Source organism: Cibotium barometz, chromosome 33 (assembly GCF_041138505.1).
Source record: "Cibotium barometz isolate CiBa-2024 chromosome 33, ASM4113850v1, whole genome shotgun sequence".
In the NCBI taxonomy this organism is placed as follows: domain Eukaryota; kingdom Viridiplantae; phylum Streptophyta; class Polypodiopsida; order Cyatheales; family Cibotiaceae; genus Cibotium; species Cibotium barometz.
Genome location: NC_141078.1, coordinates 1,062,827 through 1,090,478, shown reverse-complemented (window position 1 = coordinate 1,090,478; position 27,652 = coordinate 1,062,827). Strand labels below are relative to the sequence as shown.

The following is a 27,652-nucleotide window of genomic DNA, read 5'->3' as shown; positions in this document are numbered from 1 at the left end:
AGCCCAACAAGAAGAGATTATGAGTCAGGTGCAGGAGCTTTTGAATAAGGGGTTGATTCAGCCTAGCTCATCACCCTTTTGCTCACCTGTGCTCTTAGTGCAGAAGAAGGATGGTTCTTGGCGCATGTGTATAGATTACAGGGCGCTTAACAAGAATACCATCAAGAATCGATTTCCCATACCGAGGATCGATGACATATTGGACCGCTTACAGGGCTCCACAGTTTTTAGTCGTATTGACTTGAAAAGCGGGTATCATCAGATACGCATTAGACCCGAGGATGTGCATAAGACAGCATTCCGAACCACATTTGGGTTGTATGAGTTCTTGGTTATGCCCTTTGGTTTGACGAATGCGCCTGCCACATTTAACCGAATGATGGACAGGATTTTCCGACCTCATAGAGAGTTTGTGGGCACATTCTTTGATGATATGATTGTGCATTCACAAACTGAGGAAGAGCATAGAAGGCATTTGGCCATTGTGTTTGCAGAACTCAGAAACCATAGATTGGTGGTTAATGGCAAGAAGAGTGAGTTTTTCTTGCAGGAGATACATTTCTTGGGGCATATTGTGTCTGGTCATGGAGTCCGTATGGATCCAGCAAAGGTGGAAGCAATACTTAATTGGCCAGCTTTGAGGACCGTGCATGATGTACGCAGCTTTTTAGGATTGTGTTCCTATTACAGGCGTTACATACGGCACTTTGCTGAAATTGCTTCGCCTCTTCATGCTTTGACGAAGAAAGCAACTCCGTTTAGATGGGCTGATCGGGAAATTACAGCATTCAAAAAGCTCAAAGAAAAGCTTACTTCGGACCCAGTATTGGTGTTACCGGACCTCCGAAAGGCTTTTGTTGTCCAATGTGATGCATGTGGAAGTAGCATTGGTGCAGTTCTCATGCAAGAGGGACATGTGATAGCCTATGAGAGTAGAGTTTTGCAAGATGCTGAGAAGCATTTACAGGTGTATGAGAAAGAGATGTTGGCTGTAATTCACGCTCTTTCTACATGGAAACACTACTTGCTTGGGGCTGATTTCACTGTGCAGACAGATCATCAGACCTTGAGATATTTCCTCACGCAGACTAAGCTTTCAGAGAAGCATATGCGTTGGGCAAACTTTTTGTCAATGTTTCACTTCCAGATTGTGCATGTGGAAGGCAAAAAGAATGTAGTGGCAGATGCTTTGTCACGCAAGCCACAGGTCTCTGCAGTTTCACTTGCTTATCACCATGAGCTTGATGAAATGAAAGAGCAGTATGCCCATGATGAGGATTTTGAAAGGTTGTATGATCAGATGTCTGAGGGTCAGCGGCATGAGCATTACACTCTCAGAGATGGGTTTTTATTGATGCATGGCAGACTGTGTGTTACCAGGCCATTGCGACTCAAGGTTATGATTGAAAGTCATGCTCCACCGTATGCAGGTCATAGAGGTATTGACGCCACGGTCAAAGCAGTGGAGACTTTCTTTTATTGGCCAACCTTGCGAAGAGATGTTGATGCCTTTGTGAGGCAATGCATCGTATGCCAGAAGGTAAAGTTTGACCGTCAGAAGACACCAGGGTTATTACAGCCTTTACCTATTCCGGATAGACCTTGGGAGAGCATTGCCATGGATTTTGTATTTGATCTTCCACGGACACAAACGGGAAATGATGGCATCTGGACTATCATATGCAGGTTCAGTAAGCAGGCTCATTTCATTCCCGTGCGGAAGACAATTAAAGTGGATCATATGGTGAAGTTGTTCATGGCGAACATCTTCACGTATCATGGCTTGCCTACGTCTATCATTAGTGACCGTGATCCACGGATGACGAGTTTGTTTTGGAGAGGGTTGTTTGACAACATGGGTACAACTCTCAAGTTTTCATCATCATTTCATCCACAGACAGATGGTCAGTCAGAAGAGGCTAACTCGACAGTGTTGGATCTTCTAAAGTGTTATGTGTCAGAGCACAAGCAACAATGGGAAAAGTATCTTCCTTTGGTGGAGTTTGCATATAACAACACCGTACATAGCTCGACAGGCAAGGCGCCTTTTGAGATTGTAGAAGGAGGGAAGAAGATACCACCCATTTTGCATACAAAGGATAAGAATTTTGAGGCTGATCAGTATGTGGAGAGCTTGGATGAAGCTTATCGGAGAGTTAAGTTGGCCCTCCAGAAAACTCAGCAGAAGCAAAAGAAAGCCGCAGACCGTCACAGACGTGATTTACAGTTTGCATTGGGTGATTGGGTTCTTTTGCGCTTTGAAAAGGCTAGACTCAAGAAGATGAAGGGTAAAGAGCGCTTATTCCCTAAGTTGAGCATGCGATATTATGGGCCTTTTCAGGTTTTGGAAAAGATTGGTGAGGTAACCTATCGTTTGAAGTTACCAGATCACTGGAGGATTCACAATGCTTTTCACGTGAGTCTTCTTAGACCTTTCCGTGGGGATGTGCCTGAGGATGTATCAGATGAGGCTCAGCCGGAAGTTGAGGAACTTGATGAGGTTCTGATTCCAGAGCAGATACTGGCACATAAAGAAAGGAAGGTACGAGGTAAAGTTTTCCGTCGCTATCTTGTGAAGTTCAAGAACTATTCACCGATGGATGCGAAGTGGATGGAGGAAGGTGACTTAACAGATTCACCTCAGGTTTTGCAGCTTTATCTCGATGCCTTTGAGTTAGAGCCGACTCTTATTGTGGCTCATTCAGGTTCAGCAGAGCATGGGTCTGGAGCATTACCTGATGCTCAAGAGGGGGGTAGCACCTCCACTCCCTTGATACAGACAGGCTCAGATGACATCTAGAGGTCGCTTGGTGCAGATTTTATCTCATCCGAAGGTACTGAGGCTGACAGTACATCTGTTTATGGGACTTCTATGATATATGTGTACTAGTCACATGGAGATTTTTGTGGATATGTATGGTTCACAGTGGTATACAACTTGGACTATTACTATGCCATTGCTTTGCAGTGAATGATGATACATGTGTGTGGCTCAGAGAGATTGGGACGCTGATCTTGCCATATTGTATATTTCACTTTGAATATTTTGATGCATCACCAGAATGCAATCGAGGACGCTTGCCATCTTTCAAGAGGGGGGTATGTCATGGCCCTGTGAAAATGGAGCAGGACAAGTGTGGGCATGGTGGTTGCAGGGTCAGAATATTTTATGATTCACATGGGGGGGTGCCCGGACAGTGTTTAAAGATGTGTGGACAACCCTAGGTGTGAAGGGGGAACATTAAAACATTAACTTTTAATGTTTATAAAAGTTGCCCCTAGGCCTTAGTGGCCCTAGGGAACTTATTCAAGTTGGGCCCTAGGGATTATTATTATTTTTGGGGGAGGAGCCATTTTTGGAGAGTTTCTCTCTCTTCTCTCTCTCTCTCCCTTCCCTTTTGGGAGTCGTGGAGCAAAAGCATGTGTACATGCGTGGAGAAGCTGAAGGAGGAGGAGGCGACTGCTGTAGTACAGTTTTGGTTGCTGTTTTTCTGAGAGAACCAGCCGTACAGCACTGTACGGCCAGAGCAGGACTCTCTCTCTCTCTCTCTCTCTCTCTCTCTCTCTCTTCTGCTGCTGGCGGCGCACAGGACAGCTGCTGGCTGGCTGCGCAGAAACCCAGAACAGGCTGTGCAGTGTGTTTCTCAGCAAGTACAGTACTGTACGGCTGCCGTACAGTGTACGGACAGCCAGGTACAGCAAGTACAGTGCTGCAGGTGGTGCAGACAGGTGCTGGACAGGCCTGTGTACTCAGATTCAGGCGACCAGAATCAGGACAGCAGGCTGTTTTTGCAAGTACAACGCCTGGCACGCATCCCGAGGCGGTACAATCAAGTACAGTGCTGATTTTCAGATCTGTACTTTCAAGGACAGCATAGGAGTGAGCATCAGGAGGAAGATACAGGCAAGTGCAAGCACATGTGTGAAGCAGGATTGTGAGTTCAAGTGCCTGCAGGCACAGATTGGTGCTGTTGCTTCCTCCAGAGTTGTTTCACGCGCTGAACTTGGTAAGCCTTGACTCTGTTCATCCATCTCTCTTTCTATTGCTTGATGTCTGCTACAGGTATGTGTTATCTGGCTCCTTGTGAGAGGAGGAGTATAGCAGATTGACAAGAGATTAAGACAGGGATTGAACAGCAAATGTATGTTGAGCTGAGAAGATGTATCATGCTTATGAGTTATGCCAGATGTATGCCCATGGCTGGCCTGCTTTGTGAACTTGGCTGATCAGAGGGAGGCACAGTGTGTTGCTTGAAGACACAGATCTGTGTGCATAGATCCTCTGTGCTGAGAAGGATTTGTGGGCAGTCAGATTGGACTACAGGTGTAAACTCTTGGCTGGTTTTTGTGTTGTACTCAGCCATACGTACTATTTTAATGGAATAAAGAAATACCGCAAGGGGCGCCAAGCTTTGGGGCCAACAGGTGTCGTTGTGTATTCAGATTTGGGCACTCTAGCTCCAATCTGTGTTTTGTTTATCATCTAGACTACAAGTGGACGGGTGATTGCTCCTACCGCACTCTGGTTTTCTATCAGAGGCCGGTTTCAAGCCCTGTATGTGAATTATCTCCACATTATAGAGTACTTTGTACTTTTTTTTTCTTTTGTATCCATTTAATGTCCATTGAGACATGATGATGATGATGATGTACACAGGTTTTGTCTCATAGGCTGTTTTTTTGGCCTTTAGAAGATGTTAATAAAATCTCTCTCTCTCTCTCTCTCTCTCTCTCTCACACACACACACACAGGCCAAGTGCACCTCCATGCACACCTAATCCAAGAATTGATAATAGAGGGCCACAAGTATGTTATACTTGATGTAACAAGATTGATATAATACTAGTAAGTTTCAAAATGCCACATAAGACTTGGTACAAAGGCCAACTCACATGCAAAGCTTGCAAGAGTTCAGTAACATTAATACCTTCAAAACTTTCTAGTGCAAAATCTGGGCCAACTCACATGCAATGCTTGCAGGAGTTCAGCAACATTAATACCTTCAAGACTTTCTAGTGCAAAATCTCACATCGATTGATATATATGTATGCCTCACTTGTACAGAGCGCAATATTACTTACTCCCATTGTAGGTAACTGAGCGTCACTTACATGCAACTCCCTTGAGCTTGTAACAAGCTCATTAGTCAAAAGTCTTCATCTGCAAGTGTAGGCCTGGTGATTGGCACTGCCCACCGTCCCAAATGGGCAGTATAATTCAGGCAGCGCACTATACCCTTTCCAGATGGGCCGTCAGGTAAGTCAATCACACTCAAGCTGCCTGTGTCCACATGAAAAGATCCAATTGATGCAGATGTAAGGCCAAGACAATGACCAAGCATCGCAGTATGAGTTAGCTCGTGTCCAACCACAACCACAATTTTTTCTTGGCTTGAAGTCACATCTAACTCTTTGGCATGCTCCAGCACTGCCTGCCATGCACACCCCACTCTCTCCCAAAATGCTGTAACACTCTCTCCTCCTCCAATGTCCTCATGCTGAAAAAAGTCTTGCCACCGGTCTTGTTGCACCACTTCGGCTGGGCTTCTCCCCTGTCCAAAAAGATGAGGCTTGATCAGATAATAATTAAGCACACGCTGTTTATGCCAAAGTTGCTTGAAAGGTGGCTTTCTAAAAATGAAACTCAGCATACACACAGAGGCATTGCACTGGAAAGGCAGAAAGCAGAGGCCATAATAATGGAACAATCACCTAGCTCGACATCATAACTAGAGACACCCTGGGTGTCCATAAAGGGCACCCAGTTTAGAGACCCACTGGAAGCTGGTAAGAAGAATACCCGCAGGCTGAACTTCCAACCATCCTGTTGATCAACCAACAGGGAATCTCACGCTTATGAGAAGAACCTCTCTAACCCCCATCCTCCAGTGGTAAGGAGTAGGGCCGACCCCTCTTCTCCAGCAGGTTTTTCACTTCCTCTTCAGGGAATTTTATATTCAGATCAATGTAAACAACCCCCAAGGGACTAGCCTTCCAAGAAAAAATGTTCACCAGCATGAGGTCATCCAATGCAGATACAGACAAATCCAAAACACTAGGATTAGAGGTTAGGTGATGAAGATAAATATTTGCCATGCAATGTATGCTCTTGCTGTCAACAGCAAACTTGATCCCTGTATAGCAAGCCACTATCTAGTCTGTCCAATCTATACCACAGATGAATCTAACCTGAATCATTACATTCCTTAGGGCAGCACAACAGAGGCTACATGAGCTTCATGCCTGTATAAAAGACTGCTGATATTCGATAAACTACAGCTGGCACCTAGAGTTGGTGGTATACCCGCTAGATAAGCCAAATTGACACGCGCTTGTACAAGAAGACAAACAGTTACAATGGTAGCACTGCAGCCATACACAACATGCTTGGAACTTACTGCCTACAACAGTAAGAAGGCTAAGTACATGATTTAGATGCAGGAACTTTTTGGCCTAGGAAAAATCACCTTCCATTGTCCCCAGTCAAGATCTTCTAGCTCTGGTAATTGCTTCACTTCTGCATAACGTGGAGCACAATCGGCACCCAAACAATCAGCTGCTTCCTGCACCTGCCTTGTCCCAAACCATGGAGAGGAAAAAGTACATCATACAGGGGGAAAAGAGAATAGTAGAAAAGGGGTTAAGAGGCTGGGAAACTTTTTTAACTGTTTGGAACAGACTGAACTCTTGAAGATACATACTTCCACTATGGCTTCTGCTGTCATCCTTGCACTTGGTTGAGGACTGCTCAGTATCGAGTTCACAGTCACATCCAATAGAAGCTCTGCAGTCTTGCGAGACTGCTCCAACAAGGCAAAACATTTATCGAAGTCCTCTTGTCTACAGAGCTTTCCACCTTTGGCATGCAAGTAAAAATTAACATCCTACTGACCTGAATAATTCCCAACATGTTAAGGGACTCGTTTTTGGATACAGCAAATCGTTTCTGCAATAGAAATTACATGTTTGTAAGTTGAACATTTACCCATGTTTCTCGAGGAGACACAACCCACCATCAGATCAATAGTGAAACCTGATTTTGTTTTTTTTTTTTTACAAGGGGGGTAGAACACGACCTCAACAGTACTATCTGTTGCTCCATGACAGACAAGTATGATGCGATGCGCAGCCTTCCTCCCGCCGGCCTGCTCTCCCGCTACTGGTGGGCTTGGAGTCTGCAACCCCATCATCCTGCCTGCATCATTACTTGGTACGTCACCTCCATTCACACTATGCATGCCATGCACTCCCATCAAACAGGTCTATGATTTCCATCCCCATGCATCTAGCAAAAACCGACCACATTCAATCTAAACAGGAAAAACAGCCTTGCCAGTGTCAAGTTGAATTGAAGTCTCACTACCTATAAATATTCTATGAGAATCTAAAATTCAAAAAAATAAAAGATAATATTACGTTTCTTAGAAAATGAAGTAATTGACAAATGCTGGAAGTGTAATAAGTTACCTGATTTAGCCTATCGAGGCACACATAGGGAGGTCCATCACCGCCGCTTCTTGGGGTAAAATCCAACACACTGACACCACAGTTACTTTGTAGTAGCTGTCGAAAATATTCAGGGCCCAAACCTGAAGCATGATATTGACTTATAAGTCCTAGACAAATCATGGAAAGCAAAATGCCAGCAAGCAAAGCACAGACCTGTTGCTGTAGCGACCAGCGCTTGGTTGACCGCATTATGCGCAACCACTAGGATGGACTGTCCTTCATATTGGAGAATCTCTCCCCAACATTTCTGTGCTCGTGACCATAGTTCTATGACAGGATAGTGACCATCTATAAGAAAGTTTGCAGCGTCTTTTTGCCAGGTTTTGTAGGCATCACCATATCGCTCTTTGCCCTCATTCTTCACCAAACCCTATCACAAATCATTAAGAAAAAATATTTTCGTTAGGCATGCCAAAAATTTCCATTTAAAAAAAAACAAGGCAGAAGCTTTGGGCCCTGAATAATTCACCAATGGTTCAGTGCCAAGTCACACTGTGCTGATGCCACAGCACTACATTCCAACCTTCACCTTGATATCTACAAGCTTACACAGCTAAAAATCCCTCCAGAACTATGTCAACCCAGGGAGGGCAGTACTTAAGTGAGGGGGGAGCTGGTAGATCCCTTATCCATCTCTCAAACTCAACAAGGTTTTTGCACACAATTCGAGGAAATAGTCTCGCTTGTGTTTGTACCTGGAACCCATAGAGATCAATTTCCCGAAGATCATGAACTGGGATCATTGGATTGGTGCGAGAACCCCAAATAATTTCAGCAGTGCGCTTTGCTCGTGCCAGAGGACTGATTTCAATGATTAAAAAAAACAAGATCAGAGTTATGTAACCTCTCAAAACAGTTACTTGGTAAGGCAAGCAATCATATGGACCAAACCAGCAATGATGGAAGAGGCATGCAATGACCTGAAGTTAACCAGCTTGAATGAAAGGGGCATGCAATTACTTAAACCAAACCAGCTCCAACATAAGGGGCGTGCAATCACTCAAACTGAGTCAAACAAGCGCCAATGAAAGCAGGGAATCCAAAACCTGTGGAAGCAGACGTCAAAGGAATCTGAGAGGAGCATTTGCCGTGAGGTCTCAGCCTGGATCTCGCCTTTTGGGGTGAGGACAGCAAAGTCAGAGCTTCCTTGGATACGGCCTTCCGCATTCCATGTGCTCTGACCATGGCGAACAAGAACCACTCGCTTGGAGGCCTGTATGGAGGGAAGGGCAACATAATCAGGGACGTTGAGTGTGGTGGTAGACTCAGGGTCGTCCACTGTCTGGTCCGCTCCAGCAACCGCAAAATTTGCAGTTGTAAGGTCGTGGTGTCGACCCAGTCTTTGCACAATACTGCCCGCCCCGGCAATGGCAGCATCTGCGGTTGTACGGATGCGGCAATACACAGCTATGCAGCCATTGCCAGATGCACGGCCATGGCATCGGCGGACTAGATGCACCTCCTGGCCCGCCCCGGAGATACCAGCATCTGCAGCCGTAAGGGCATGGCGTCGACGGACTCTTTGCACAGAATGACGGGAAGTAGCCGAGAAGCGTTGCATTGCCGTTGTTGGAAGAAAGGACCCGTGCCGCTTATCTTGATGATGGCTCACGGGCACCACCAGAGAGAAGATGTCGGGCAGCCCGTGACAGCATGCGTAACATGTGAGGGCCATAGCTACTTCTTTTGCGGCCCTTTATCTCGTGAAGACAGGTGAGGCACAAACCCTAACCTTGTGAGATGTTCTTCGTCATCTGCTCGCCATTGCCGCACACAGCTCCATTTGCTCTCTCAGAAAAGTGGGCGAAGAAAACAAGGGGTCGAGCTTCGCCGTGGTGACTTGTGACCTTGAAAGAGCGAAGGGTTTCTGTCTAGCCACCACTCATCTCCCTTGATAAGATTCCTCTTGCATAACAGCTGGCTCCTCTTCATACTACAAGCAACTCTCTCTCTCTCTTTCAATAACAACCATCTCTCTCTCTCTCACACACAGGTGGGATGACATGGACCCACCTGAAGGGTTTCTGTCTAGCCACCACTCATCTCCCTTGATAAGATTCCTCTTGCACAACAGGCTCCTCTTCATATTACAAGCAACTCTCTCTCTCTCACACACACAGAGGTGGGATGACATGGACCCACCTCGTCGATTGGTCTCTCTAGATCAATAAAGTCGACGTTAAGCGGCTCTCTCTCTCTCACACACACATTGACAAACTATTGTACACTTAGGCTCTCTTCTCTCTCCATTAACAAACTATTCTACAATTAGATCTCTCTCTCTCCCCCCCAAACATGGGTGGAGTTATATGAAGTACCTTACTTCAATTACGTGCCTTCTATTTGCCCTTTTGTAAAAATGATGGCACATGTACTTGTGATTTACTTTTAACAAGGTGATGAGGTGATGATGTGGTGTACTTTAATTTGTTTAGTTGTGGCCTGATTGCAAAATAATGTGTTGTATTGGATTCCTTCTTATCTTAGCCATCAATGTCCTCAATGAAGCTATCTCACAAGTTGCAATTAGTGGCCCCTTTGCACCCTTTTTCTACGCTTTATCTATAGATAACAATGTAATTATAAATTCTTTTCTTTGAGAACCATCTTGTGGTGCACTACCAAAGCATCTAGATTTGACCTTTTATCAGAAAAACTTTGAAGTATCATAAGAACTTCATGTTGAATCGAATTCCAACCCTAAACTTTCAGTATCAACTTTAAGTATATATACTTTGCAGTCCATAATTTGTTGTTGCCTCTTTTACATACCTATGTATCATATTTAATACATATCCAGATCATACTTTAAGTATACATACTTTGTCGTCCATAATTTGTTGTAGTTATTAACTATCCCCCTTGATGATGAGTCAAATTTCTTTTATTCCAAAGAGCAGGTATGGGAATTACTCTTGTTTGATTTTACTAAGAGGTTTTGTTAGTATATCTACTATTTTTCAATTGGAAAACACATAGGTTATACTTCATTGCTCTCATACTTTTCACAAATGAAATGACATTGTATCTCTATGTGTTTTGTTTCAGCATGAAATATCAAGTCTTTAGCTAGTTTGATTGAACTTCGATTATCTATCCATCAGGGAGTCGATGATTACCTTTAAAATTCTTATAAGCCATGTAGCATCACATGCTATTTTGGTGGTAATCATGTCTTCTACCTCAATGGTGGAAGACAAAGCCACTTAGATTTGCTTCTTTGCTACTCTACATCATCCCAAATTGGAGTGATAATAAATTTCTAACATGGATCTTCATTCAATTTTGTCACATATCTAGTCATTATCTATGTTGACAAGTTTGTATTCAATGCATCATTTAAAATTCCTTTGATATTCCAACTTTTTCTTTTAGAAAATTTATAGTAACGCTTCCTATGTTAGTTCATGATAGGGATACAACAATTTTTGAGTAAGATAAATTAGACCTTGTGGTAGTGAGATATATCGAGCTTTAATAAGTTACCTATATATTGTTACATATCAACCTTTGGGATTGAATTTGTGTGGTATTACATTCCATATTGGAGCTAAAATGTGCTATGTCTCTTCCATTCTAAACCTTTCCAAAATACTGGGTGTAATCTCCCCCCTCAAGCGTGTAGCTCCCACTTCCACAATTTGAGTATTTAGAGAATTATATTCAATAAAAATAGTCCCAGGAGCCAATAATAGTGTGCGTACAATTTGGGCTTACTTTTCCTACTTTTGGGCTTTTCTTTACATATTAATAACCATATCAAAGTTCTTAAGGTTTGTACATATCAAAACCTTTGCCCAAATATAAATACTAATGGGCCTTTACACATGAAATAACCTTGTGCACAGTCGCACGTAAAATAACCTAGCCACATGACAGGCTATAGATGACACAGGCACGTTACACACAAGTGTCCCCGATATAAAATAAGAAATATAATTCCCAGTAAACAAGAGTAATTTTCATATCACTAGCCTAAGGCTTGGCTCTGTTCTTTCGTCCATTCCAAGCTATATTAGGATCACCCAATATTGCCCATGGTTGATTAGGAGGTCACACTCTAAAAAAATATACAGTTTTGAAGCTTTGGATGAGTTTAGTTTAGTGTTTTTTATTTCATGGGGCATTCTATTTCCATATCTTAGAAGGGCAAAACCTTGATTTCACTAACCTTTTGCATAAAGAAGCCCAAGCGCTTCGATCTTGTTACATTAAGCTAAGGAATAGCTTAGCATTTGTGGAACATTTTAAGAGTGGAATAATCCACTCTTAAAATATAAGCTTTGAGCTCCATTATGTGTGAATTAGAGTGGGAAAGTTGTGATTTTTAGTTCACGCATTCTATAATTTTTATTGATGCATGGTGGAATTAATAGCTTAGAGCATGTAAAATCAACAAAAAACAATAAAAAACACAAAATCACTTGCACAAACACCATAAACTAGGATTAGGTACCTAAATCACCCCCACCATCAAGTCCAAAAAACTCAAAAAACTAAGCCAAACCATCTCTCAGGTTGGGAGAATTGTGAGCCCACAGCCTTGTGAAAGAAAAGTAAGTCTACACACATGAGCTGCCATGAGCCTAGAGATATAAGCCGTGAGTCTGGAGGTGTGAGCTATGAGTTTAGAGACGTACCTAGTCATATGAGCCATGAGTCTAGAGTTGTGAGCCATTAGTTTAGAGGTATGAGTCATAAGGACATACCTACTCATGTCCTTTAAAAATTTTCCAATCATACAATCTATACCAACTATAAATTCTAAGGAAATTTCTTTGTAATTATTAGAGTATTAAGTGTAATTATTATCTAAAAACTGCTTACGTACCTTGTCATAGGCCTATTTAATAAAAATTCGTATATAGGTATGCCTATTTCATAAAAATCAAATATGTGAGCCTAGTTCATACAAAAAAGATGCGAGCATACATATGTGAGTCTATAAGTGTGAGCCTACATCTGTGTACATCTATGAGTCTACAGGTGTGAGCCTAAAGATGTGAGCCCACAAGCATGAGCCCACACTAGGTATGACGTGAGTCTAGCTCACCAAACTTGCATGAGCCTATTTTATATAAAAGAGGCACGAGACTATAGACATGAGTCTAGAGTTGTTAGCCCACACACATGAGCCTACATACATGAGCATTGAGACGTGAGTCTAGAGGCATGAACCTAGAGACATGAGTCCATAGGCGTAAGGCATAAGCCTAGCAGAAACAAAACCTTAAAAAACTCAAACAACGTATTTTTTGTAGCTTGAGTCAAACAAATGTCTGAATTCATTTTCTGACAGTGCTTCGGAGACCGTTTCACCAGAGTGAAACACCCTTTGTTGATGTAAACTCAATCCAAACTAATTATTGGAAATGATAATATAGTCCGACTCCATCAAACCACACTTCCTCAAACCCAGAAATATGCCCAGTGGGAGCCTCACACACAAAAGGATTTTACCCACAGTCCAAGCCCCACTTAATCCTCGTCAAAATGTTAGAAGCCCAAGGCTATGAAGGAAATCCTTCCATTTTAGTCCCAAAGACCTTAGGGTCCACACCCAAACCTTCAAAGTCAACAGCAATCTCCAACCTCAGTCTGAGCCTTGAAGCCAACATTCTGTTGGGTCCAAACTATTAGAAGCACAAGGCTTCTATAAAGGGAACCCCTACATTGTTCCAAAGCCAAGGAAACCTACACCACAATCCTTGACAACCACTCAGCTTCTACAAAGGGAGCCCCTACATTTGGGTTTTAAAGTCAAGAAGACTTACACCACAAGCCTCGACAACAACACCATCAAAAAATCGACCAAAGATGGCATGGAGACCAAACATTAGCCTCCAACACTAACCCTAAATCTTAAACAAGAATGGAGAGCAACGACTACCACATCAACTTATGTATTGACATCACCTTCAAATAAGTCAGAAGAGTTTGAGGACACATGATGCTCACACATAAGCACCATGTACACACGACCCCCTCTCCACACACACTTACACACACACACACCCACACACGCATGCACGCACACACACACACATTCTTTTTTGACCCCCCCCCCAAAAAAAAAGAGATTCAAAAAAACGAAAAAAAAAACGTGGCCACATGGCCATGCAGGCCTACATGGCTTGCATGGCTTACATGTGGCGGAGTGTCGTTGGGGATGCAGGCCTAGGCCATGCCAAGGGCAGTCATAGTTGTCCCTCCTCCTACTAGAATAGAATGCACTCTTGGAGGAGTGTAGATGGGAGATGGATATAATAACCCTGCTATCAATTCAAGACTTGAAGTAGTGTACATGGGTCTAATAAAAGTTGTTGCTATCTACTGTTGATATCATATGCATGTTCCTGAACCCTCACTAAAGGAAGTGCATAAGTGTGTTCCCCTTGGAAAATAGGTGAAAGTAAAATATTAACGTAGCTGTATGGCAAACATCCAGGATACCCATCACCATAGGTTCCAGTGAGAGAGTCAGGGATCATGTAATCATAAGGAGGCGGAGGTGCAGTTGGAGGTGCACTATCCACTGGGTCATAGTAGAAAGTAAATTCAAGAAACCCAATTCAGTCTTCTATTTTCTAGGTTCCTTTAGAGATTGCTTCATCATCCCCTAGCTGAAATTCACATTGTGTATATGGACTCAGAAAAAGAGTCTTTAATGTGATTCTTCCCAATCAAGGAATAAGTTGGAGTCCCTATCCAAAAAACCCCAAGTGTGTTTTGCATAGATAGACCCAACTTAGATTCTATTTCTATAGGGATATCTGGGATAATAGATATATTCTCTGAAAAGCCCAAAGCGGAGCAACTCATGAAAGATACTAGGCAAGGGGGGATGGAACCACCTCTGATCCCCCACAACCCCGTCTCTAGGTGGAGGTTCACTTAGAATTTATCTAGTAATTTTCCCACTTGTAGAAGGTCTAATAAAGGGGTTAGTACCAGACATCACGCATTCTATCTTAGAAACAATAGCCTTGGCCTTAGGTGAAATATCTTAAAACTAAGTGTCTTTGCTCTTAATAGATAAGTGGTCAGACTCACTACTTAACTCCAGTTATGGTTAGGTTCTTAGCCAACTATGTTAGGCTTAATAGGTTTAGTTCCATTGTTGGCTGTGGGAGCATGAGAAGCTCTATCCAATCCACCAAACCGGGAACTATCCAAGACTCTACCACTACACAAGTGCATAGAAACAAATGCCCAAATGAGTCTAAACTCGGAGGGCCCTTTGTTCAACAAAGTTCCTTAATACAAGCACTTTTAACCAAGGTTTCTGCTTCTGCAAGGTTTAATTGCACCACCCCTATGAGTCTCATCAAAAGAGAAAGGTAATCGGTTAATCAAATTGAGGAAAGGATGGAAGTCTTGCAAAGGAGTTTCTCTTAGTTCAGCAAAGTATTCTCATGTATATATATCAGTTTGGGAAATATCCATAGGTGGTAGTGACAAATTCTACGTGCTCTGAAATTTCAAGGATGTAGCACAATTGGATGTGCTTAAGATTTTCCTCCCAACCTTGATCCCAAGTAGTTTGGTAGTAATCTACTAACAAGGTGGTTCCTTGTAGCTCAACTACATAAGATCCAAAAATCAATTACAGTATTCTCTAAATTGGATACTCTCGTGTAAATTTCTTATGTGTGCAAATAGTGGATCTCCAATCACACCATTCATGAGCCTAAGTTTCGGAATGAAATTTAAATATTGAAACTACCAAAAAAGCAAGACCTGCATAGCGCTGCTAATAGTAGTCTCAGGGGACTTTATCCAATAAAATTTCCTCGTGCTTTGTATGACTTGGGATAGTTCAAATCCAAGATCCCTAGCTTTTTCAGGCTTGAAATACTTATTCCAAGACCGATAACTTTTCTAAGCACTGGTTCAAAAAACTAAGTCCCTTTAGAGGATCTACCATCATAGAGTGCTAGAAATATATGTTCTTAATACGGTCTGAAGATATGGGACTCTTTTACTCTATAAGATTAACTTATAAGCTTACTTTTAAACTGATTTGGCTATAAATACACTGGTTTAAGCCAAGTTAGGGCAAAATAGGCTAAAAATAGCCAGTATACCAATGTTTTCAGAATGGGCTTAAACTTGGTGTGTAGATGCTCCACGGTGCCAGAAGCACAACCTTGTCCTCACTTTTAATAACTATAGCTAGGCAAAGAAAACAAACCTCATCGATAATTTATTTGGTTGGTCTGCGTAAGCTCTTAGAATATTATCTCAGAGAAGTGAGTTGACAAGGCTTGGACTCTAGGGTACATGCTAGCTCTATGCAAAACCTCGTCTATAATGGACTCTTAGGTTAGGACTTATAGCCTTACCAAAAGTGCCCTTCTCTAAGCATTTCTAAGTTCCAGACTTAAAAACATTTAGGCTTTTTACTCAAAATGAAGCCAAAAAAGGCTTCTAACTCGTCTGAAAATTAGCCCAAAAAATAAGACCAAATTTGACAGGTGGGATTCTCAAAGTGTCAAGTATACTATGGATTCTTTAATCCCACTTTTTTAGCAAGGACTATTAAAAATACACAGTGACTTAACAGTATCCAAGATCAAGATAAATTTGGTAGTATGGTGTAGTCCAAAACTAGTTTTAACACGTGTAAGCTCAAATATGAGAAAGTTCTAATGGGGAGAGTTTTGGAGCTACGCATCGAAATTAGGAGGGTTTCTATGCCAGGCCCATTTGGTCACCTCTGGCGAGCACGGTCTTTGATGTATATGGGTACACCTTGTGCAAATCCTTATCTGGGAATGTAACAATCAACTATGAGATATTTAGCTAAAACAAATGCTCTTTTCCCAACTATTTTCTTATAAAAATTATTTTCCTTTTTCTCAGAGGAGGCCCAAAAAGGCTCACAAGTAATCCATATCTCACCGGAATGGTTCCAAACTTGATAGTGGAAAATGGAGAGATCTGGAGCTGATCGTGGAGAGCTGATCGTGAAAACTAGCCTTTCTTGTTCATTTCTTAGTCTAGGGCTATCAAGTGCATAATCACTTCGGTCCACGATGCAAGTTGATGGGTGTGTAGCCCTTATATATGTCTATTTTGATGCCAGGTTTTGTCTAGATCTAAAATAAGCTAGGAATACTAGAGCTAGAAGCAATTAGGCCTAAATTCGGTCCTAAAACCTTGCTAAGTTGGCCTTATTTTTGTCCAACCTCACTTGAGCTTGGAAGGTTTTTGATCAATGATGTGTTAAAATTTTTGGCATTCTACCTCAACCTTCCTGACTAAGGTCTAACAATATACCCACTACTAGAGGACTCTATAGGTCCACTGAGCACGTGTGTGATTGTTTCTCTCCATTCATTCTAGCCACATTGTTGTTTACACCATCCTCTATGAATCCTTCTTCACTAGAGTACACCAGTACTTATCTCATCAAAAACAACATCCCTGCTCACTCACATTTCAATGGTAGTGGGGTTATAGCATCTATAACTTTTCTACTTAAGGGAGTATCCAATAATGATACATTTTTTAGCTTTGGGATCCAGTTTGCTTCTCACTTCATGTGGCATGTGTACATAGGCAATGCAGCCAAAACACTTTTAAGTGTGCTAGATATGGTTTTCGTCTAGTAAATTTTTATTTAGACATCATGCCATGAATTGCTATAGTGGGGGTCCTGTTTATAATATAAAGTGCACTTGCTATTGCTTCAGCCCAAAAGTAAAACATGGGCAGTATCATCACCTATTTCCACATGTACCCTAGTTTTCCATTTTTTTACATATCTCTAAACCACTCCCCATGATTGATTATTATGTGGTTAGAGGCACCCAAATCCATATACCAACATCTCTAGGGTTCCTTCTATCTGCAATCATAGAACTGAGCATATGTTGTATCACAAAAGTCTGCTCACTTCTATTTCGGCTTGCTTGCTTAAAGATGCATAATTCCCTTGTTATGTAGCTTCCCAGTTTTGATGTTGTTTTTCTTTTTATAGCAATCCTTTATTATATGACTTGGTTTGCCATAATAATATCACTCTATGCTATTTCTACCCTGGTTTCTTTGCTATCCATCTTAGTCTCTCTGGCTCCCCTGCCTCTAGAGTAGCCTCTTCTATCTGTTTATATATTAGATTCTTGTTGCTGTTTGCTACTCATGATTTCGGTTTCCAAATTGGCATGCACCTTGGCCTCTAGAAAACGATATGTCTCTACCTCTACCTATGTCTGTGTAGAAGTCCTACTCTTGCATATTTCCAGAAGATAATCTACTCCCAACATTAATCTTCTCAGTGATAAAAGAAGGGCTATAAGTTCCTCAAAGTTTGAGAAGTTTTCATGAGTTTGGATAGATGTCCAAAACTAGTCATATTCTTTACCACTCCCATTCAATGTGACCGACACCAAGTCCTGGCATCCACAGGAGCTCTAATAGACTGTAGGGCATCTACAAGCCCTTTTATTGTAGCTCTTACTTCCATTGTATCATTCTTACCTTATTATATAGCTTAACCAAGGTATCATGTGCATCCTTAAGTGTCACTGCATCCTATATATGACTAATCATAGCATCTGAACACAACCAATACATCACTTTATTGGATCTCTCATGCCATGACTTAAAAGTTTGCACCTATTAAGGAGTTACATTTTCTTCAAAGCTGCGGCTCCTTCTCGTTATCTGAAATAATATCCCAACATCCTTTTCCCACATGAGGAAGTTTCTCATCCTAAACTTCCATGATTGGATGTTATTCTTGTTTAGCTTGTTGCTCATTGTTAACCCATGGCGGACATTGCGACATACTATATTTTACGTCATTAATTTAAATATTCTGAGTCATGGGCCGGGCTTGTCGGCACCATATGTTAAGGATGAAGGGATTGGGTGATCGCCGATGAGAGGCGCACCTTGGATATCAGTAGGATAAGGGTTAGGGTCGGCCGGCCATGTATGGGCGCCCAAGTGTGAACGGCCAAGTCACCTATATGAGTCAAATGTAACCCTAAAATCCTCATTCTCATGTGTTGTGAATACAAGAGTGCTCTTGCCTTATCTCTTTGGTTTCCTTCTCCTGCGTGTGTGAGAGAGAGAGAGAGAGAGAGAGAGAGAGAGAGAGTGATCGAGCACTGTGTAGCGGCACGGCGGCGGAGAGGCGGTAGAGCGGCGACGGCGGCTCCTCCTTCACGGCTGCGACACAGGAATCCTTCAAGGCGGCAGTTAAGCGGTGAGTGACACACCTTTTTGCATTCTGTTTTGAGCTTGCTTCCCTGGTTGTATGCTTGCAGCCATTCGTGGCTCGCATACGGTGTTCGGCAAGTCCCCAGCTACGACCTGTGCGGCAAAAGCGCACATTTTTGGCGCCGCTGCCGGGGAGTTGCCCTGCACCAAGCTCCAGTTTGCAGCTCGGCTACTGCGTGAAGTTTAATCTACACTGTAGGAAAGCGACTGTGTGTTTGTTGTTAAGGTGTTTCTGTGTTTTGCAATTTGTTTCTGTAATTTGTCGGTTGCATTTCTGTTTCTTTTGTTATATTTTCGCTCCGCGTGTGGGTGTTTGGAAAAATTTTTTTGAAAAGAAAGAACCCCAATTGACCCACGACCCCGGGCTCGGTCTCGGTCTCGGTCTTTTGATATATATATATAGGAAAGTGAGCCTCCATAGCTTTCTCTCAAGTGAGAGCCTATGGGAAGTTGTGCCCTATATGTAGCCCACTCCCCAAGGAGTAAAGTGAGCATGTGGGATAAAGCCCTCACCCTTTCCTCCACAAGCAAATAGGCTTTTGCCCTTTCCCCCCAAAGGAAACGGACTATTTTGAGGATTACAGGAGCTCTAGATAGGCGAACACGGTGCAGTAAAGCACACTAGGACCCTTTAAACGATACGCTCGTTTCGAGCTATCACACGCCCTAGTCCAAGTTCGACCGTAAGTAAGGGGGTCAAAAACGGGTTAAAAACAACACAAAAACAAGTAAAAACGGGGTGCAAAACACCTAAGAAACCACTTGTGTGAGTTTCAAGGGTAGTTACCAACGCACGTAGGGTACCCACGTCACATGTATCTACGTTCTGGTCGGGTGCTAGAGCCTGAACCACTAGAAAGCGTTTCAGTCTACGCAGGCTCACACCATCCCTCCACGTTGGCATCTTGGCCTTCGGCGGGGCTGGAACCCAAGGGAGTGCAACCCAAGATCCACGAATAGTGGATAGTGACTCATCCTCCGACTCAGAAGCCATGGAAGGGCACCCTACCAAGAACCCTGAGGAGACAAGCCAAAACATGCCAGTGTGGGCCCCACAACCCGGATCTAGCATGTTTAGTCGTCTAATAGAGACCTTTAGTAGAGCTACACGCTCTGAACATGCGACAAGCGAAGTAAATGAGGAAGGAGGGGTAGTAGATTCGCCATTCACATCTTATGTAGACCCTACCCTCCCAAAGAGTGTCCATGTGGATATTCTACCCACTTCGTTTAATGAGGGCCCTACTGAGCTACCACATTCCGATGCTCTTCCTAAAGTAGAGGTCCCTAGAAGCCAATCCATAAGAAGTGACATTGCGTCCACTTCAAGAGAACCGTTTGGCACACCAAGTCTAGATGGGACATTTCTCAATGAAAATTGGGAATATGATTTACACACAGAGACTCTAACGGACCTATACACGGGTTACACATACCATGTAGGTTGGTTAGAAGTCCTACGATCTACATCTAGCACCACTAATCTAGAGGAGCAACAACACATGATATGTGAGGTGATTCATAGAATTATCCAAATTGAGAGGCAAAATAGGGGAGTGGACCTAGTTTCCACTGGCCCTATGAGGTTTTTGGATACGGGCAAGGCCAAACAACCAACCCTATCACAATTGGAGACTCCCTCGGTGAGTCCCATAGACCCTTCGTATGTTGTTTCGCCTGGAGTCTCAATGCAGGTTGAGCCCACGAGCAGTAACTTTAGTTTTCCAACCTTGGCTCAACTTTCCATTAAGGAATCCGCAATGCCTACCCCAATGATGAGCATAGCTGAAAGTGCACCTGTTACCGCTGTAGTTAGTACGACACCACTACCTAGTGGAACAGTACCTACAACAGTGCATGGTAGTGCCTATCGGCCTTATGTACCTATTGCTACTCATGCCCATGTAGCTCCTACGCCTCCTAGTATGCCAATGGCGTATGCTCCAAGACTGCCTTATCACAACCCTTATCCAAGAGGAGCTAGGCCTAGCTACATATCATATCCTACGTCATTTGCCAACATACTCAGACCAACGCCAACTCCTATCAGCCAGGCTATCCCAGAAGTGCCTCCACCAACTATGCCTGCTCACTTAGGTGATCTCGCAGCATTTGCTCAGACGATCGGACGATCCATTGCAAAAAACATGCGGGGCATGCCTGAGAGAGAACCTAGAAGCAAGGCAGTACAAGTGGCTAAGCTCACTCAAAACTTCAGTGGTAACGAGGATGTTAGGAAGCACATTGAAGTCTTTGAACACGTGTGTGATTCCTTGGAAGAGCACAATGAGCTGCATAAGTGTAAAGCCTTAGGCTTAACCTTAAGTGGGAAGGCCGGAGATTGGTATCGAACCTTAAGGGTTGAAGAGCGCACTCACTACCCCACTCTCAAGAGATTGTTCTTGAAAGAATACATACGTGAGGGTGTGCTTTGGGGAGTAGCATCTCAACTCCAAAAAGCTGAACGCGAGGAAGGGGAGTCAGTGAGAGACTTTATAAGTCGACTGAAACATCTAAATTCTCGCTGCACTCCCGATGAACGCTTCAATAACAACCAACTCCTCGATAGATTCATCCGAGGATTGCGCCACGAGGACATTTACAATGGCCTAGTCATTAGAGGTCTTACAACGTGGGAAGCAGTCACACTGCCAATGCAATCCAGTTAGAAGACAACTTGATGATTGCAGGTAAAAAGGTGTCTTCAGAAACAAAATCCGTTAGTTCGCAAGTATCTGGGCACGAGCCAATGACGGTAAAACCAATTGCCAAGGAGCCCAAGATATCTGAAATGTCTGTGACCGACCTTACTAAGGCTCTCCAAGAATACTTCAGGGGTAATCGAGCTCCTCAGAATAGCCATATGTACCCAAGGAGAGAGCAACAATGGTGTTCGGTGTGCTTAGGACCACATAGCACGAGTGAATGTCCCACATTCAGAGTCAAATTCAATGGGAATTGCAATGCATGTGGTAAGTATGGCCATCAATCTAAAGATTGCCTAACACTTAAGCGAATGTTGGCAAACCAGGCACCACTAGCTTGGTCAAACACACCTCAAGTACCCGCGCTAATGCCTGCACAACCTATCGAGCAACCGTCACAGCACATAGTTCCAAGGAATCCGAATGTAGTCCAGTCTGTGTCGTTACCACCGCCAGTGCTAGGACCACAACCTCCACATCCAAGGATTACCCCAATAAACCAGATGGGTTGTGAGTCACATAGTGCATGTGGGGATTATGAAGAGGAGATAGACCCTACTGCTCCATACGGGATTGATACGTTTGAAATGATTCCCCAGTACTACATGGAGGATCATTTCGGGCAAGTTAAGCCTGTATATCAAGCGGCTGCTCTCTCGCCACAAGAGGGCAAAACCTTAATACCTTGGCGAGGAGACCACCTCTTCAATGCTATGAGTGTGGTGGACCGCATCGTGTAGCGGAGTGCCCTAATAGGCTACAGAAGATCGCTACTCAAATGCAACCAAATCAAGGGAGCACATCGGGAATGCCGGTACTTACATGTAATCGTTGTGGCATAGATCATTTGATCGCTCAATGTCCACATAATCCTAATGCACCCAAGATTACGCCATTGAATTTGGTTGAGGTCACCAACCAAGCACGAGGAACCACACCCATTGTACCCGTGAATGTAGTTACACGGTCAATGCTTCAAAATCAAAACTACATTCTTGAAGAGAGGGATACTGCATCAATCGCTCAGGCAAAGAAAAAGAAAACACGACGAAAGAGATCGCTTAATGCCACGAGCTCCAAGCCCAGTTCAAAGACTAACATAGGGACAGGAGACGACCCCGTGTATATGAATGATCCTGAAGATGATTCCGACTCCATAGAAACCATGGGGACCAAAGCCACTACCTTAAGGGAGGAACCCACTCGGGAGCTCAATGAAGGAGAATCAAGCATAAATAAGGGGAGACAGAAGGAAACTTCCTCGGCCCCACAACCAAGTCAGTTAATGCCCTCTCGACCACCCAAACTGACTGAGACTCCCCAAGACAAGCCACGTGGGCCAAGAACCCTCAAGAAAAAGATTGGAACTTACCCAAACCCAGTTGAGGAGATTGAACAAGTGCAACACTTAAGGGGTTTGGTGGAAGAAACACAAAGAGAACTGGAGCCAAACCCGAGAAAAATCAAAATTCCAGACACAGTGTTTCCTACGCAAGTTCAGCCTCACCGGAACCATAAACCGTTAGCTATACCTAGTATCATTCGGGAAGAAAGTGAGGATAGGACATCCGGAAGTGGGCAAACACCCTTCTTGCTGGAAAGAATGTTTAGTGAGGGAATGCCTGACCCCATCGAAGAGGAAGTGATTCCATCTTCACCAGTCCCTAGTCAAGGGGCGATGTCTCGAAAAGTACCGTTGAATGTGTCTAAGCTAATGGATTTCATGTCCTCTGAGATCAGAACCACGATCATATCCAAATTATACGGAGATCCTGAGCTATTCTTAGCTCTTCGGGCATTTCTCAATGGAGAACTAAAGGCGGGGCTACCACAATTTGCAAATATGGATAGACCCGACACGCTTCAAGATGAAGGGGAGCATTGGGATCTACAACCCAACTTTGATGAAGATTCGGTCGTGGAAATACCTGTGAACAAGTTGGGACAGTACTTTGAAGGTGACGAATCTAATGCCACCCTCCCCATTACTACCAAGGGATTAACTCTAAAGGGAATCCTTGATGGTGGTGCTGGAGTGAGCATTGTGACTAAAAACTGTTGGGAATCTATGGGAAGGCCTCACCTCGAAGTCACAAACATAGTGGTTAAGATGGCAAACGGAACCATAGCTAAACCTATTGGGATGTTAAGGGACCTTAAGATCAAGGTCCTAGGATACAAGGTAAAACATACCTTCATTGTAATGGATTTCTCCAAGCATCCTATGTCATATCAAATGATCTTAGGACGTCCTTTCATGAGGGAAGCACAAATGGTACATGACTGGTCGAAAAACCATGTCTACCTACAATTCCAGGACTCTGTCATTCGAGTTGATCTTGAGAATGGTCATGCACATCCTTTAGGAAGCAAGGTTATCATCGATAATCGATCGGATACCACTGTTCATTCCGCCCCATTAAGGTATTGCTATACATGCAAAAAAGAGACTGATGATGGGAAAGATTCTCCTTACATGGATGTCCTACCGGGTATGACTGAGTCGGATAACGTGGATTGGGTACACCTAGCGGCAACCATAGACACATGGGGGAATAGAGGCACAAGCTGGGTAACACCTGAGGGGCAGAATATGCCACCGTTAGTGCCAATAAACATGATAGGTGTTATGCACATGACTCCTGATGGCGAGAACGTGGCAAACTCCACCGACACTGAAAGTAGCAAAGACTCTGACCAATCCAACTCTGAGTATGAATCTCAAGAAGAAACTGACCCTGAGCCTGATGGGAAAAATGGATCAAATATTCACCCAAATGTAGAAGCAAGGTGCTCAAGGCCTGGGACATTGGCCTCCTGCAGTTCATCCGAAAGTGAAGATCGACCAAGTGAGTCCGAATCTGATAGAAACAAAAATCAAAAACTTGGTAAAAAGAAAACGAGACATAAGCGCCAACGCTATCGAGCTAATGTACGCACTGCAATAAACAAGGAAAGATCCACTGCAGAATGGCTTAGTTATGTAGGAGCCATTGATGCTCATCGGAAGATAGCGGATAATTGGGGACAATACCTCCAAAGTGTCATGTGGTGTATTCCGCAACCTCATGACGTCGCCCAATTAGAAATCGAAGAGAAGCCGAAACTAAGTCGTACTGCAAGAAGGCGGCAAAACCAAGAGTTGGCTCAACAACAAAAGGAAGCGGAATTGAAAGAAAAAAGTCTGGCACAACAGGAACCAGTAGACTTACACCCCGCACCCGAGCATTTCAAATCATTCACCACAGGGGAACGTAAAGTAGTCTACACAAAAGCCCAACGAACGCCTACCAATGGGAGTAGCGGTGTCTACGATGGCCCTGCGGTAGTTAAGGAGATAGACTTAGCAGATCCGGGTGAGGAGTCTAAACCAGTTTATATTGCTCAAGACCTCACCAAGGCGGAAGAAGCTGCACTTACGAAGCTTCTTAAAGAATTCAAGGACATATTTGCTTGGACATATCATGATATGAAGGGTGTTCCACCCTCGGTGGTGCAACACACGATTCCAATGATTAGCACTGCTAAACCAGTCCAGCAACGTCCCTACCCAATGAATCCTAAGTACGCAAAGATTGTACAAGAGGAAATTGAAAAGCTTGTAAAATGTGGATTCATATACCCTATTGAGCACTCAGAATGGGTTTCTCCGATAGTCATCGTGCCAAAGAAGAATGGGAAACTCAGAGTGTGCGTTGATCTCAAAAAGGTTAATGCAGCCACCAGAAGGGATCATTACCCCTTGCCATATTCTGAACATGTGCTTGAAAGAGTGGCAGGCAAGGAGGCATATAGCTTTTTAGATGGGTACTCGGGTTACAATCAGATCACAATTGCAGACGAGGACCAAGCTAAAACAGCATTTATCACGGAGTTTGGAGTGTTTGCCTTTCGCGTCATGGCTTTTGGCCTGACCAATGCACCTGCAACATTCCAACGATTGATAAACACGGCCTTTAAGGAATATCTAAGGGACTTCTGTGAAGCTTTCTTAGATGATCTTTGTGTTCATTCCTCTTGGGACGAGCACTTGATGTGTTTACGAAAAATATTTGAAAGGTGTAGATTATATCGCATCTCCTTGAATCCTTTCAAATGCCAATTCTGGGTTAAACACGGAGTTATCTTAGGGCATATAGTGTCCAAAAATGGGATTTCCACTGATGAGAGTAAAATCAAGGTCATTCTGGAATTACCCCCACCCACCAACTACAAGGGAGTCCAACGCTTTATGGGCCACGTTGGTTATTATCGAAGGTTTATTCTCTTCTTCGCCGAGATAGCTCGACCATTGTATAAGCTTCTCATCGAGTTTATTTGGACCGAAGAATGTGACCGTGCCTATGAGCTATTAAAGAAGGCCTTGGCGAGTGCTCCAATCTTGAGAATGCCTAACTGGGATTTACTCTTCCATGTGCATATTGATGCATCAAACTTTGCTATTGGGTGTGTGTTAACTCAACCTGGAGAACACAAGCTAGACTACCCCATTAGCTTTGCCAGTCGCGCCAGTTGAACGATGCTGAGATGAACTACACCACTACGGAGCGAGAAGGGTTGGCAATGATATATGCAGTAAGGAAATTTTGTTATTACCTCCTTGCCACCAAGTTTGTTTTCTATGTGGATCATCAAGCATTGTTGTATCTGGTAAACAAACCATGCTCCACAGGAAGAATCACACGATGGCTATTGATTCTTCTTGAGTTTGATTTCACGGTTGTTGTGAGACCTGGCAAGAAACATGTTATGGCTGATCATTTGTCTCGCATACCTAATGGTGAGGCTCCTACGGGGGTTGATGATGACTTACCTGACACTTCCCTGTTCATGGTGGAGACAATGCCTGAATGGAGTGAGAAAATTGTTAACTTTTTGGTTAATGGCTTTCCACCCAAGGAGCTTCGTAAAGATCTAGCTCGGAAGCTGATCAAAGAATGCGAACCCTATTGCCTGATAGCCGGGACTCTTTATAAAAGAGGAAAGGATGACGTTCTTAGGCATTGTGCCCGAGAGGATGAGTATCTATACATTTTGCAAGAGGCACATATGGGCGTAGCCGGTGGTCACTTCTCTGGAGACTTAACTGCGCGAAAGATCTTACAATCAGGGTATTGGTGGCCCACTATGTTCCAAGATGCATCACTCTTTGTGAAGGGTTGCGATGAATGCCAACGATACAAGAAACCCCAGAGGAAAGACCAGATGCCCCTACATCCGATCAAAGTAAACCAACCATTTGAAAAGTGGGGTTTAGACTTTGTAGGTCCAATTAGTCCAGCGGCCCGAAACACACAATCTCGCTATATTATTGTGGCCACTGACTATATGACCAAATGGGCTGAAGCGAAAGCGACACGTAAGGCAGATGCAAGGACAACAGCCAAGTTCCTCTTTGAAAATATAATCACACGATTCGGTTGTCCTTTTGAACTTGTGAGCGACAATGGTACGCATTTTATAAATGAAGTGATTAAGGAGCTTACAACAAATTTCATGATATCGCATCATAAATCTACTCCTTACTATCCGCAAGCGAATGGCCAAGCCGAGAGTACCAACAAGACTTTAATCTCTATTTTGACAAAGACAGTTGAAGCTCATCGCACGGATTGGGATCTAAAGCTTACGACAGCTTTATGGGCCTATCGTACTGCGTACAAAGTGGCTATTAATTGCACACCATTCAAAATGGTATATGGCCAAGAAGCAGTCATGCCATGGGAATTTGTCATTCCTAGTCTTCGTGTTGCTACTCAAGAGGGTTGGGATGGTAATCCCTTAGTAGAGCGTCTATATATCCTTGAGCGGCTAAATGAAGAAAGACAATTGGCTGTGTACAATGCCCTTGTGGAGAAGGATAGAAGGAAAAAATGGTTTGATCGCCACCTAAAGGACAAGGACATCAAGGTTGGGGATAAAGTCCTGATGTATGGAGTGCGAAACGAAAAGAAGAAGCTCAAATATGCTGGTAAGGGACCATATAGAGTATGTGAAATTACCCCGCAAGGTACCATCAGAGTGGAGACTCTCGACGGAGTTGAAACCATTGGATTCCTTAATGGGAGTAAATTCAAAAGATACTATGACCCCCTAAGCCAGGAGGAGTTACATGCAATCCATCAAAAGAAGGCAGCTAAAGAACAAGCTGAGCTTAAAAAGATACAAGCGAGAGTCGAAGCCAAAGAACGTCAACAGCGTGCTAG

At 43.4% G+C, this 27,652-nt stretch overlaps 1 protein-coding gene across 3 annotated transcripts; it reads right to left on the bottom strand.

Annotated features, from left to right (window-relative positions):
* Positions 1-4,818: 4,818 nt before the first annotated feature.
* On the bottom strand, positions 4,819-9,670 carry LOC147619172 (phosphoglycerate/bisphosphoglycerate mutase family protein). 3 transcript variants are annotated; one of them, XR_015261817.1, is made up of 9 exons: positions 8,556-9,670; positions 8,205-8,310; positions 7,663-7,879; positions 7,468-7,589; positions 7,077-7,175; positions 6,893-6,946; positions 6,702-6,800; positions 5,801-6,569; positions 4,819-5,552 (listed from the first exon to the last, which is right to left on the bottom strand). XR_015261817.1 is itself a non-coding variant. In XM_086772794.1 (9 exons), the coding sequence occupies exons 1-9, from the start codon at positions 9,182-9,184 to the stop codon at positions 5,148-5,150; spliced, it is 1,833 nt and encodes a 610-aa protein (XP_086628920.1). In that variant the 5' UTR covers positions 9,185-9,670; the 3' UTR covers positions 4,819-5,147. The 3 variants fall into 3 exon arrangements, 2 of the variants coding, with proteins under 2 accessions (XP_086628920.1, XP_086628921.1); XM_086772794.1 differs by having other exon boundaries at positions 6,468-6,569; XM_086772795.1 differs by lacking the exons at positions 5,801-6,569; positions 6,702-6,800; positions 6,893-6,946; positions 7,077-7,175.
* Positions 9,671-27,652: the final 17,982 nt, after the last annotated feature.

Coding starts and splice junctions, on each gene's coding strand:
- LOC147619172 (XM_086772794.1), bottom strand. CDS start 9,184: ATGGCCCTCACATGTTACGCATGCTGTCACGGGCTGCCCGACATCTTC. Junction 6,570..6,701: donor CAGCAGAAGCCATAGTGGAA/GTATGTATCTTC, acceptor GGGACAAGGCAG/GTGCAGGAAGCAGCTGATTG. Junction 5,553..6,467: donor TTGACTGGGGACAATGGAAG/GTGATTTTTCCT, acceptor CTTTTTGGACAG/GGGAGAAGCCCAGCCGAAGT.